Raw genomic sequence first — 14,220 nt, 5'->3', positions numbered from 1 at the left:
TAAGGAGTGATAATTAAAGGGACACTAAACCCATTTTTCTTTCTTTCATGATTCAGATAGATCAGTCATTTTAAACAACTGTCTAATTTACTCCTATTATCAAATGTTCTTCATTCTCTTGTTATCTTTATTTAAAAAACAGGAATTTAAAGCTTAGGAGCCGGCCCATTTTAGGTTAAAGGGACAGTAAAGTCCAAATTAATATTTCATGATTCAGATAGGGAATGTCATTTTAAACAACTTTCTAATTTACTTTTATCATAAAAAAATGATTCTTAGTTGAAGGCTAATACTTGTTTGGCTCATATGCTAAATTTGAAGCCCATGAAGGCCGCCTCTTATGCATTTGACAGTTTTTCACAGCTATAGCCGTTAGTTCATGTGTTTCATATAAATAACATTGTGCTCATGCGCGTGGAGTTATTTATTTAAGAGTCAGCACTAATTGCCTGAAATGTAAGTCTGTCAAAAGAGCTGAGATAAGGAGGCAGTCAGCAGAAACTTAAATACAAGGTAATTACAGAGGTAAAAAGTATATTTCTATAACAGTGTTGGTTGTGCAAAACTGGGGAATGGTAAATAAAGGGATTATCTAGCTTTTTAAACAATAACATTTTTGGTGTTTACTATCCCTTTAAGCACCCTGGATAGTGCTTGCATATTGGTGGCTACATTTAGCTATCAATAAGCAATCACAACCCAGGTTCTGAACCTATGTATATATATATATATATATTTATATAGTACAATATATATATATATATATATATATATATATATATATATATATATATACACACACACACATACAAACACACACTATAACTATATAGCACACTGTGTCACGTGGTATAATCAAAGCAGGTTTTATTAACTGGCATTTGTAAAATGAGTTTTCCTGGCAGAACTAAAATGTTTAAACATATTGAAAAAAATATGAAACAATGAAGTTTAAGCCACTTACCCTTAGTAGTCGTCTCAGGTATATAATGGTGAAAAACTGCAGGAAACACAGACATGTAACAATGACTTAACATGAATAATGTAAAAATAGACATTTAATATAAAATACCTACTCGTGCACGGTAAAAAACATAATTTATGCTTACCTGATAAATTTATTTCTCTTGTGATGTATCGAGTCCACGGATTCATCCTTACTTGTGGGATATTCTCCTCCCCTACAGGAAGTGGCAAAGAGAGCACCCACAGCAGAGCTGTCTATATAGCTCCCCCCTTAGCTCCCCCCCCCCAGTCATTAGACCGAAGGCTAGGAAGAAAAAGGAGAAACCATAGGGGGGCAGTCGTGACTGAAAGTTTAAAAATAAAAATATATATGCCTGTCTTAAAAAACAGGGCGGGCCGTGGACTCGATATGTCACAAGAGAAATAAATTTATCAGGTAAACATAAATTATGTTTTCTCTTGTAAGATGTATTGAGTCCACTGATTCATCCTTACTTGTGGGATACCAATACCAAAGCTTCAGGACATGGATGAAGGGAGGGATAAGACAGGGACCTTAAACGGAAGGCACCACTGCTTGTAGAACCTTTCTCCCAAAAATAGCCTCCAAAGAAGCAAAAGTATCGAACTTGTAAAATTTGGAAAAAGTATGAAGCGAAGACCAAGTCGCCGCCTTACAAATCTGTTCAACAGAAGCCTCATTTTTAAAAGCCCATGTGGAAGCCACAGCTCTAGTAGAATGAGCAGTAATCCTTTCAGGAGGCTGCCATCCAGCAGTCTCATAGGCCAAACGGATGATGCTTTTCAGCCAAAAGGAAAGAGAGGTAGCCGTAGCCCTTTGACCTCTCCGTTTACCAGAATAAACAACAAACAAAGAAGATGTTTGACGGAAATCTTTAGTTGCTTGTAAGTAGAATTTTAAAACACGAACCACATCAAGATTGTGTAACAGACGTTCCTTCTTAGAAGAAGGATTAGGACACAAAGAAGGAACCACAATCTCTTGATTGATATTCTTATTAGAAACAAAACAACCTTAGGAAGAAACCCAGGTTTGGTACATAAAACCACCTTATCTGCATGGAAAACAAGGTAAGGGGAATCACATTGTAAAGCAGATAGCTCATTAACTCTTCGAGCTGAAGAGATAGCTACTAAAAACAAAACTTTCCAAGATAGAAGCTTAATATCTATGGAATGCATAGGTTCAAACGGAACCCCTTGAAGATTTTAAGAACTAAGTTTAGGCTCCATGGCGGAGCAACAGGTTTAAATACAGGCTTGATTCTGACCAAAGCCTGACTAAATGCTTTAACGTCTGGGACATCTGGCAGACATTTGTGAAATAGAATAGACAAAGCAGATATTTGACCTTTAAGAGAACTAGCAGATAATCCCTTCTCTAAACCTTCTTGGAGAAAAGACAATATTCTAGGAATCCTAATCTTACTCCACGAGTAACCTTTTGATTCACACCAATAACGATATTTGCGCCAAATCTTATGATAAATCTTCCTGGCGACAGGCTTTCTAGTCTGAATCAGGGTATCAATGACCGATTCGGAGAAACCACGCTTTGATAAAATCATGCGTTCAATCTCCAAGCAGTCAGACGCAGAGAAATTAGATTTGGATGCGTGAACGGGCCTTGAATTAGAAGGTCCCGCCTCATTTGCAGAGTCCACGGTGGAACCGAGGACATGTCCACTAGGTCTGCATACCAAGTCCTGCGTGGCCACGCAGGAGCTATCAGAATTACCAAAGCTCTCTCCTGCTTGATTCTGGCAACCAGACGTGGGAGGAGAGGAAACGGTAGAAATACATAAGCCAGATTGAAGGACCAAGACACTGCTAGAGCATCTATCAGTACCGCCTTGGGATCCCGGGACCTGGACCCGTAACGAGGAAGTTTGGCATTCTGACGAGACGCCATCAGATCCAATTCTGGTGTGCCCCATAGCTGAATCAGCTGGGCGAATACCTCCGGATGGAGATCCCACTCCCCCGGATGAAGAGTCTGACAACTTAGAAAATCCGCCTCCCAGTTCTCTACTCCTGGGATGTGGATTGCTGAAAGATGGCAAGAGTGATCCTCTGCCCACCGAATTATTTTGGTTACCTCCATCATCGCTAGAGAACTCCATGTTCCTCCCTGATGATTGATATAAGCTACAGTCGTGATGTTGTCCGACTGAAACCTGATGAATTTGGCCGCAGCAAGCTGAGGCCACGTCTGAAGCGCTTTGAAAATCGCTCTCAGTTCTAAAATGTTTATCGGGAGGAGACCTTCCTCCCGAGACCATAAGCCATGTGCTTTCAGGGAGTTCCAGACTGCACCCCAGCCTAGCAGGCTGGCATCTGTCGTTACAATGAGCCACTATGGCCTGCGGAAGCATATTTCCTGAGACAACCACCAGAGAAGAGAATCTCTGGTCTCCTGGTCCCGATGCAGTTGAGGAGATAAGTCTGCATAATCCCCATTCCACTGTTTGAGCATGCATAGTTGCAGTGGTCTGAGGTGTAGACGGGCAAAAGGAACTATGTCCATTGCCGCTACCATGAGTCCGATTACCTCCATATACTGAGCCACTGATGGCCGAGGAATGGAATGAAGAGCTCGGCAAGTGGATAAGAGTTTTAACTTTCTGACCTCCGTCAGAAATATTTTCATTTCTACCGAGTCTATCAGAGTCCCTAGGAAGGAAACTCTTGTAAGAGGGAAGAGAGAACTCTTTTTTATGTTCACCTTCCACCTGTGAGATGTCAGAAAAGCCTACATGATGTCTGTGTGAGACTTGGTTAGCTGGAAAGTCGACGCCTGAATTAAGATGTCGTCTAGATAAGGTGCCACTGCTATGCCCCGTGGTCGTAGAACTGCCAGAAGGGACCCTAGCACTTTTGTGAAAATTCTGGGAGCCGTGGCCAACCCAAAAGAAAGGGCCACAAACTGGTAATGCCTGTTTAGAAAGGTGAATCTGAGGAATTGATGATGATCTCTGTGATTAGGGATGTGTAGATACGCATCCTTTAAGTCCACGGTAGTCATATATTGACCCTCCTGGATCAGAGGTAGAATAGTCCGAATAGTCTCCATCTTGAATGATGGAACTTTGAGGAACTTGTTTAGAATTTTGAGATCCAAGATTGGTCTGAAAGTTACCTCTTTCTTGGGAACCACAAACAGGTTTGAATAAAACCCTAGCCCCTGTTCCTCCTTTGGGGCTGGGCGAATCACCCCCATGGTATGTAGGTCTTCTACACAGCGTAAGAACGCCTCTCTCTTTGTCTGGTTTACAGACAATCGAGAAATGTGAAATCTCCCCCTTGGAAGGGAGCCCTTGAATTCCAGAAGATATCCCTGGGACACAATTTCTAAAGCCCAGGGATCCTGAACATCTCTCACCCAAGCTTGAGCGAAGAGAGAGAGTCTGCCCCCTACTAGATCCAGTCCTGGATCGGGGGCTACCCCTTCATGCTGTCTTGGAGGCAGCTGCAGGCTTCTTGGCCTGTTTACCCAAGCCTTGTTAGGTCTCCAGACTGACTTGGATTGGGCAAAATTCCCCTCTTGCTTTGTAGCAGAGGAAGCTGAAGCGGGACCACTCTTAAAGTTCCGAAAGGAACGAAAATTATTTTGTTAGCCATAACGCCCTGCGTGCTAAAATGGCAAAACCTGAATTCTTTGCCGCTAATTTAGCCAGTTGAAAAGCGGCATCTGTAATAAAAGAATTAGCCAACTTAAGTGCCTTAATTCGGTCCATAATTTCCGATAATGGAGTCTCGATTTGAAGAGCCTCTTCTAGAGCCTCAAACCAGAAAGCAGCTGCAGTCGTTACAGGAACAATGCACGCAATAGGTTGGAGAGAAAAACCTTGATGAACAAAAATTTTCTTCAGGAGACCCTCTAATTTTTTATCCATAGGAGCTTTGAAAGCACAACTGTCCTCGATAGGTATAGTTGTACGCTTAGACAGAGTAGAAATAGCTCCCTCCACCTTAGGAACTTTCTGCCATGAGTCCCTTATGGTATCAGATATGGGAAACATTTTCTTAAAAACCGGAGGGGGAGTGAACGGAATACCTAGTCTATCCCACTCCTTAGCAATAATATTCACAATCCTCTTAGGGACTGGAAAAACATCAGTGTAAACAGGAACCTCTAAGTTCCTATCCATTTTACACAATTTCTCTGGGACCACTATAGGGTCACAATCATCTAGAGTTGCTAATACCTCCCTAAGCAATAAGCGGAGGTGTTCAAGCTTAAATTTAAAGGCCGTCATATCAGAATCTGTCTGAGGAAGCGTCTTTCCTGAATCAGAAATTTCTCCCTCAGATAACAAATCCCTCGCCCCTTCAGAGCATTGTGAGGGCATATCAGAAACGGCTACTAAACCGTGAGACGGCTCAGCATTTTTCCTTAACCCAGAGCTGTCCCACTTTCCTTGTAAACCAGGCAGTTGGATAAAACCTCAGTGAGGGTTGTATTCATAACTGTGGCCATGTCTTGTAAAGTAAATGAATGTGACGCACTAGAGGTACTTGGCGTCACTTGTGCAGGCGTTACTGGTTGTGACACTTGGGGAGAGCTTGATGGCGAACCCTCATTTACTTCTGACTGAGAATCATCTATTGCTCTATTTTTAAGTGCTAATATATGTTCTTTATAATTTATAGACATATCAGTACCTTTGGGACACATTCTAAGAGGGGGTTCCACAATGGCTTCCAAACATATTGAACAAGGATTTTCCTTGGTATCAGACATGTTAAACAGGCTAGTAATGTAACAAGCAAGCTTGGAAAACACTGTAATCAAAGTAAATAACACTTAGAAATAAAACGGTACTGTGCCTTTAAGAGAAAAAAAGCTGCACAAGTTCTGCAAAACAGTGTAATAAAGCAGTAAACTTAACAAAATTTTTACAGTAGTATCTTACAGCCTTAGTAACTTTGCACAACTATGCAAATAAACAATTAACCCCTTAATGGCAAAACCGGATTGAAAAAACGTCAAAACCGGTAAAAAAGACTTTCAGCACCTTGCCACAGCTCTGCTGTGGCGCCTACCTGCCCTTCAGAACGATTTGGGGGGAAAAAAAACCTCCTTTACAGCCCTCAAACACAGCAGGAACCTCTAGAAAAGCAGTTGTATGACTCTTAAGGTAAAGAAATTGCGCAACTGAGGCGCAAAAATAGGCCCCTCCCACCTCACTCTATGTTTTGAGGCCTATTAGAAAAACACCTGAGTGTCTCTTAATTAACCATGTGGGTTAAAAAACCCTAACACAAGCCACAATGACCCCTTCAGACCCTTCAAAAAACGTTATAATTGCATAATTTACTGAACAAACAAAAAACGTTTTTTCCTAACAGTGTCACCAGTAACAAATGAGCCCTTCAAGCAAGCTGAAATTCCTATCCAAGTGTCTGAATACAGCTTACCCTTTCCCCATGGGGATATTGCCAGCCTTTTATAGAATAAAGACAGTCTGTCTAGAAAAACATAAACTGAACATACCTCATATGCAGCTTAGCATGCAAACCGTTCCCCCAACTGAAGTTTTCCTGTACTCTTCAGCCCTTGTGAGAACAGCAGTGGATCTTAGTTACAAAGTGCTAAGATCATAATCCTCCTTGCAGAAATCTTCATCTCTTTTTCTACCAAAGAGTAAATAATACACACCGGCACCATTTAAAATAACAAACTTTTGCTTGAGAAATAAAAACTAAAATTTTTGTCACCACACTCGCTCTGCACTTTCTAGTTACTTAGAGTAGGCAAAGAGAATGACTGGGGGATGGAGCTAAGGGGGGAGCTATATAGGCAGCTCTGCTGTGGGTGCTCTCTTTGCCACTTCCTCTAGGGGAGGAGAATATCCCACAAGTAAGGATGAATCCGTGGACTCGATACATCTTACAAGAGAAAACAACAATTTACATTAATTTTATTTCCCACTTTTCCCCTTAGTTTTACAGGAAATTACTTTAAATTAGAGCAACACACAAATATCTGTGTAAATTCAGATCATTGTGCGTCGCACTGTAATAAAGCCGGTGCTGAAAATAACCAAATGCTGCTGTCTGCAGCCATATTCGCAACCTTTTGTAAAATGAATCACTGAATAAAAAAATAATGCATGTCTAATAGAAAGTACCGTACTTAAACAAGTCACTGTAAAGTCGTCACTAGTTCTAGGAGTCTTCAGAACATTTTACAGCTTAATTGTATTATTAAGTATTCGCCCCAAACAGTTCCACGGCGTATTCAGCTAGAAAATATTGTAGCTATTTCATTACTAAATACATTCACTGCATACATTTACTTAATGAGTAGTTACTTTTCTTTTTGATGACACAAGATGTCTTCTGTTGGCTTTCAATGCTTGAAGACTTTTGGAAGAATATGAAAGCATATTACATTCTGCATTTCCCTTGTGAAGTTTTGCTGCACCATTGGATGAGTTTTCTCAAATGTAAAGGTAACAAAAAAAGGAAGTCCAAAGGGATAACTTCCCAATACAAAAGCTATCCAATACCGAAGAGAATCCACGGCTTCAGGCAGCTCCTCTAATGTGTCACGCCACAACACAGTATAGATAGGTTTAGAATACAAAAAGTAGAGGGTGCCACATAGTGCAAATCAGACAATTCAAGCAAAGGGTATAAGCACAGATGATATCCTACTCATGTGATGCAAAGCACATATAGTGCGGTATGGGCAGACCGGGTCCAAAGAGTCGCCCGGCAGACTTCTAGGCAACCTGAAACCGAAAGTCTCCTCGTCCCACCAGATGGAGACCAGGGATAATGAGGTTATCTCGGGAGATGTCAGGCCAGGTCAATGGTATAAATCAGCACTCGTGCAGGCACAACAGCAGGGAAATTAGACCCAACTCCTCTTGAAATGCTTGGAATCCATGTTGGTGGTCTCCTTTACCTGGAGAGCATATTACATTCTGCATTTCCCTTGAGAAGTTTTGCGGCGCCATTGGGTGAGTTTTCTCGAGAGAACATATTACAATCTACATTTCACTTGAGAAGTTTTGATGCGACATTGGAAGAGTTTTCTCTTCAGAGCATATTACCTTCTGCATTTCCCATTGGATGAGTTTTCCCTTGAGAACATATTACATTCTGCATTTCCCTTGAGAGGTTTTGCTGCGCCATTGGTTGAGTTTTCTCTAGAGAACATATTACATTCTACATTTCCCTTGAGAAGTTTTCCTGCGCCATTGGATGAGTTTTCTCTTGAGAACATATTACAGTCTGCATTTCCCTTGAGCAGTTTTGTGGCACCATTGGATGAGTTTTCTCTTGAGAACATATTACATTCTGCATTTTCCTTGAGAAGTTTTGCTGCGCCATTGGATGAGTTTTCTCTTGAGAGCATATTACATTCTGTATTACCCTTGAGAAGTTTTGCTGAGCTCATTGGCCGATATGGGCATTCTGCTCCCGCTCATTGGCTGATATGTGCATTCTGCTACCGCTCATTGGCTGATATGGGCATCCTGCTCCCTCTCATTGGCTGATATGGGCATTCTACTCCTGCTCATTGGCCGATATGGGCATTCTACTCCCGCTCATTGGCCGATATGTGCACTCTACTCCTACTCATTAGTCGATATGTGTATTCTACTTCTGCTCATTGGCTGATATGTGCATTCTACTTCTGCTTATGGGCCAATATGCGCATTCTACTCCTGCTCATTGGCTGATATGTGCATTCTACTCCTGCTCATTGGCTGATATGTGCATTCTACTCCTGATTATGGGCCGATATGCGCATTCTTCTCCTGCTCATTGGCTGATATGTGCATTCTACTCCTGATTATGGGCCGATATGCACATTCTACTCCTGCTCATGGGCTGATATGCACATTCTACTCCTGCTTATTGGCTCATATGTATATTGTACTAATGTTCATTGGGTGATATAAATTTACTGCTAATGCTCACTGAATAATAGGCTGATTACTGTAGGTTCTCTGTTCTCTGTGTGTATGTAATATGAAAAAAGTTCTATGCAATTAGAGAGTGGTTTACAACTAATTATCAACACAGACATTTATTACTTTATCAGTTAGGGGAAAACAAGTTACTAGTCCACTTATTAAAAGGATACTAACCCAATTTTATTCTTTACTGAATCAGATAGAGCATGTAATTTTAAGCAACTTTCTAATTTACTCCTAATATCAATTTTTCTTCATTCTCATGCTATCTTTATTTGAAAAAGCAGGAATGTCAACTTAAGAGCCAGCCCATTTTTGGTTCAGCGCCTTGGTAGTGCTTTCTGATTAGTGGCTAAATGTAGCAAACCAATCAGCAAGCTCTACCCAGGTGCTGAACCAAAAATGGGCCGGCTGCTTACATTACATTCCTGCATTTTCAACTTAAAATAGCAAGAGAACGAAGAAAAATTGATAATAGGAGCAAATTAGAAAGTTGCTTAAAATTGCATGTTCTATCTGAATCATGAAAGAAAACATTTGGGTTTAGTATCCCTTTAATATAGAGAAATGCACAATTCTGTCTCGAATAAGTGGAACTATCAAGTTATGAATAAGAAGAAAAAAAAGGAGGTAAATTACATGAAAAGTAGTCACAATACATAATAAAAGAGTATTGTATATATGTTTTATTACTCTCATTAAACTATTTATAGTATTTTTATTTTACTCTCACTGTAGCGCCATTGTTGTTAGCAGTAATTCATGTAAATAAAAGACTCTCTATCACCTATTTTCCTACCTGTATAAACGTATAATTACAAGTCACAGAGGTACCTACCATATCCTCTTTTCCGCCTTGTACTTTTTGGCTTTGTTCTTTTGTGTGTTCTACATTTTGCCCTTCGGTTCTGGAACCAAACCTAGAGAAGATTAAAAAAACTAAATTTATGCTTACCAGATAAATTCTTTTCTTTCCTGGTATGGAGAGTCCATGATCCCATTCAATTACTGTTGGGAAATTCACCTCCAGGCCACCAGGTGGAGGCAAAGAACACCCTAGCCAAAGCTTTAGTATCCTCCCACTACCCATACTCCCCCAGTCATTCAGCCAAGGGAATAAAGGAAACGGAGGCAAACACATCAAAATTGGAAAATCAAAAAAAGGTATGAAAAGAAAACCAAGTGGTCATCGCAAAGATTTATTTCATGGAAGCTTCATCCTTGAAAACCCAGGAAGAAGAAACAGCACGAGAAGAATGAACCGTAAAACTCTCAGGAGACTGCTGCCCAGCTTCCTCATAAACCAATCAACGATACTCCTCAGCCATAAAGAAAGAATAGCTGCAGTAGCTTTTTGACCCTTACGCTTATCAGCATAAGCCACAAACAAGGCAGAAAACTGGCTAAAAGAAGAATCCTTAGTAACCTGGAGACAGCACCTTAAGGCACGTACCATACCCAGGTTGTAAAGGAGACAATCCTTTAGAGCAGTGTTCCCCAACTGCGATCCTCAAGTACCCCCAACAGTCCTGGTTTTCATTATAGCTGAACTAAAGCACAGGTGAAATAATCAGCTGATGGATGAGAGCAGGTTGGTTAATGATCAGCTGATTACTACACCTGTGGACTGGTTCAACTATAATGAAAACCTGACCTGTTGGGGGTACTTGAGGACCACAGTTGGGAAACACAGCTTTAGAGAATAAGAATTAGGACAAAAAGAATAATCAAAGACCCCCATGGGAAGAAAATCCATAGCATAACAGCATTATCTGCGTTGAAAATAAGATAAGATGGGTCATCCTGTAAGACAGGTAACTCTGAGACTCTACTCTCAGAAGATATAGCCAACAAGAACAAGACTCCCAAAGAAAAAGCTTAAATAGGTACAGAATGCATAGGCTCAAATGGAACCCCTCAAGGGAGGAGCAACACAATTTAACACAAGCTTAATTATGGGCCTGAACAAATGACTGAAAATCAGGAAGATAGGAAAACTTCTAGAGAAACAAAACCTAAAGTGCAGTGATCTGGCTCTTTAGAGAACTAGCATCTTAACCGTTCTCCAAACCTTCTTGGAGAAACAACAGAATTCGAGGAACTCTCACCTTGAGCCAAGGGAAACCTCGAAATTCCCACCATAAGAGATAGGGGTGGCAGCCCTTATGATACATTTGATGAGAAATAGGAGAGCCTGGATCAGGGTGTAAAAAACCCTGTCTGACAAAAAAAAAACCCTCTCAGAAGGAACTAAATGTTCAATCTCCCTTCAGTCAGCCTCAGAGGTCTAGACTTTGGAAAAGAAACAGAAAAAGTAACCTCCATGGAGGGGAGGACAACAGCTTCACAAGATCTGCAAACCAAGTCCTGCAAGGCCAGGCTAAAGCAAATAGGATCACTGAGGCCTGCTCCAGATCGATGAGGACTATGAATCTGGGAAGAACGGCAAACTGGGGGGGAACACATACATCAGAATGAACTCCCACTGCACAGCTAATGCATCCACCCACATTGCTGGAGGGTCCCTTAATCACAGAGTAACTTAGCATAGAGACAAAAGGCCATGAAGTCTATTTCCAGAACACCCCACTTGAGGGTAAAGTCCGAGATTACTACCGGAAGAAGAGCCCACTCCCCTGGAAGGAACGTCTGTTTGCTCAGATATGAGAATAGCCGAGATGAGACCACTGTGAGACTGCTCCCACCGAAGCATGTGAGAACTTCCTTTGAAGCCAGTGACTCCCAGTTTCACTCTGATGATCGGTATAAACTACTGAGATTATGATGTCCGATGTAAATCTGATAAACCGGACAGAACGCAGTTAAAGCCACGCTACCAGAACCTTGAGATGCTCTCAAATCCAGAATGATAATGGGAGAACAGATTCCCCTGGCAACTAGGATCCTCTTTTTTTATGGTCCCCAGATAGGGGACGAATTTGATATTGAACTGATAAGAACAGATACTACACTAGATCTTAGACAAAAAAAAACGAGAAGCACACTGCTCCCCAGCCTGATAAGCTGGAATCCGCAGTCACAATCTCCCAAGATGGTCTCAAGAAGCACATATCTTGTGACAGAAGACTGAAAAAGCCACGCAGAGATATAGTCTCTTGTGTGGTTGTCTAGGACAACTCTCTCAGAAATATCTGAAAGATCGCTATTCCATTGTCTGCGCATATCTAGTTGAAGAGATATCAGATGGAAGCAAGCAAAAAACAAATTATGCTTACCTGATAATTTAATTTTCATCTGTGGGAAAGAGCCCACAGCCACATTCATTACTTGTGGGAAATAAGAAACTGGCCACCAGAAGAAGGCAAAGACACACCAGCCAAAGGCTCAAATACTCCTCCCACTTCCCCTATCCCCAAGTCATTCTGCTGAGGAACAAGGAACCGTGGAAGAAATATCAAGACGAAAAGGTGCAAGAAGATTAAACACAACGCCTCAAAAATGTGCGGGGGGATAGGGGACTCTTTCCCATGGAAGAAAATTAAATTATCAGGTAAGCATAATTTATCTTTTTCTTTCTAATGGGAAAGAGTCCACAGTCACATTCATTACTTGTGGGAAAATTATACCCAAGTCAAAGAGGACACTGAATGCCAAGACGGGAGGTTAAGAGGCGGTCCAAACGAAGGCACCAACCTTAAAGGTACAGTGAACACCAGAATTGTTGTTGTTTTAAAAGATAGATAATCCCTTATTTACCAATTCCCCAGTTTTGCATAACCAGCAGTTATAATTATACACGTTTTACCTCTGTAATTACCTTGTATCTAAGCCTCAGCAGACTGCCCCCTTATTTCAGTTCTTTTGACAGACTTGCATTTTAGCAGAGCTGTCTCCGTGGTAAATTCACGAGCATGAGCTCAATGTTATCTATATGAAACACATGAACTAATGCCCTCTACCGGTGAAAAACTATCAAAATGTATTTAGATTAGAGGCAGTCTTCAAGGTCTAAGAAATTTGCATATGAACCTCCTATGTTTAGCTTTCAACTAAGAATACCAAGAGAACAAATCAAAATTGGTGATAAAAGTAAATTGGAAAGTTGTTTAAAATTACATGCCCTATCTGAATCATAAAATGTTTTTTATGGACTTGACTGTCCCTTTAAACACATTCCCAGAGAAAAACAAGTCCCATTTCGCACGAAGACAGGGAACAAAAACAATTGAAAAAACAACCCCATGGACACAATCAACAGACAGTCCCAAGGCCTGGCTAGATATCAAGAGCAGACACAACCGAGACAACAGACCTCAAAGACACCGTCTCTCAGAAGGCAAATCCCAGCCACACCCCGTTAGACCAACTTGGGGATCCCGACTAACAAATTCCAGAGGGAGGAGCAAGTCAGAAAGAAAATAACAGAACCAGGTCTTCCAGGAAGACAACCAAGCTCTTCTCTCAAGCTCCAAAAAACCCTACGAGATGCCAGGAGAAAAAAGGCATCACAGGAAAAAAACAAGGACAAGGACCAGAAGAGAAACATAAAGCAGCTCAATAAACCCATAGACAGCTTAAGAGCTTGTCCAAGAACCCACTGCAGAAGCAAGACCAACAAGGGAGAATCTCTTTCCCAGTTAACCAGCTGAATGGGAGCAAGACAAACAAAAAATCCCGTAGCCAGAGGAGGGACCAGAAAATCATCCCTGAATCAAATGTCACCCTGACAGATGGGTCATCCCACAGAGAGGGTTCAAGAACGCCTCACCCGGGACCTAAGCAGCCTGAAAGGCTAGGAAGGAGCAGAAAAAAATCAACAAGAGCCACTCACGCATGGGTAGACTACCCTGTCACAGACAAGCTGAAGACACAGAAACCCAAGAGACAAGCCCACAGAGGCAAAACTAAAAAAGCTGCTCTAGGCAAGGATATTTGTAGGACATGCATCATGAAGAGCACATGACCACAGCTGGATTTGAACTCTTAACTTCCAGCTTGCAAAGCAGCAAAGTTCACCACTAAGCTCATCGTGGGATACCCCCGAAATCAAGGGGCCAACGTGACAGGCAGGGATCACCTGCCCCCAGGACATGAGAAGAAAAACCAAGACAGACCTAAAACATCCAGAACCCAAAAAGGTGCAAAGACCTCCAGAGACAACATCTTGGACCCCTACAACAGAGGTTATAAAACAAGACAATCTCCCGAAAACACAACTGCCTCTAGAAATTCAGCAGGATGCAGAAATAAAAAAGGGGAAAAGTACACCAGATGGCTAGATCCATGTCCCAGAGATCTGAACAAACAAGAGTGAGAAAACAACAGGACCAAGGGACCC

General features: G+C 41.5%; 1 protein-coding gene and 1 pseudogene across 1 annotated transcript in view; both read right to left on the bottom strand.

Moving 5' to 3' along the window:
• Positions 1–14,220, bottom strand: part of LOC128659929 (homeobox protein orthopedia) — a 149,410-nt gene that overhangs the window by 59,929 nt on the left and 75,261 nt on the right. Inside the window, exons 5-6 of the mRNA XM_053713514.1 lie at positions 9,760–9,841; positions 965–1,000 (exon numbers count right to left, since the gene is read on the bottom strand). Of these exons, the coding sequence (XP_053569489.1) occupies positions 965–1,000; positions 9,760–9,841 (118 nt within the window). The remainder of the gene's footprint in view (positions 1–964; positions 1,001–9,759; positions 9,842–14,220) is intronic.
• LOC128661852 (uncharacterized) lies at positions 11,748–11,925 on the bottom strand (annotated as a pseudogene).

Source organism: Bombina bombina, chromosome 5, assembly GCF_027579735.1.
Source record: "Bombina bombina isolate aBomBom1 chromosome 5, aBomBom1.pri, whole genome shotgun sequence".
In the NCBI taxonomy this organism is placed as follows: Eukaryota; Metazoa; Chordata; class Amphibia; order Anura; family Bombinatoridae; genus Bombina; species Bombina bombina.
The sequence above is the reverse complement of the archived record's forward strand: the minus strand, read 5'-3'. Positions and strand labels throughout refer to the sequence as shown.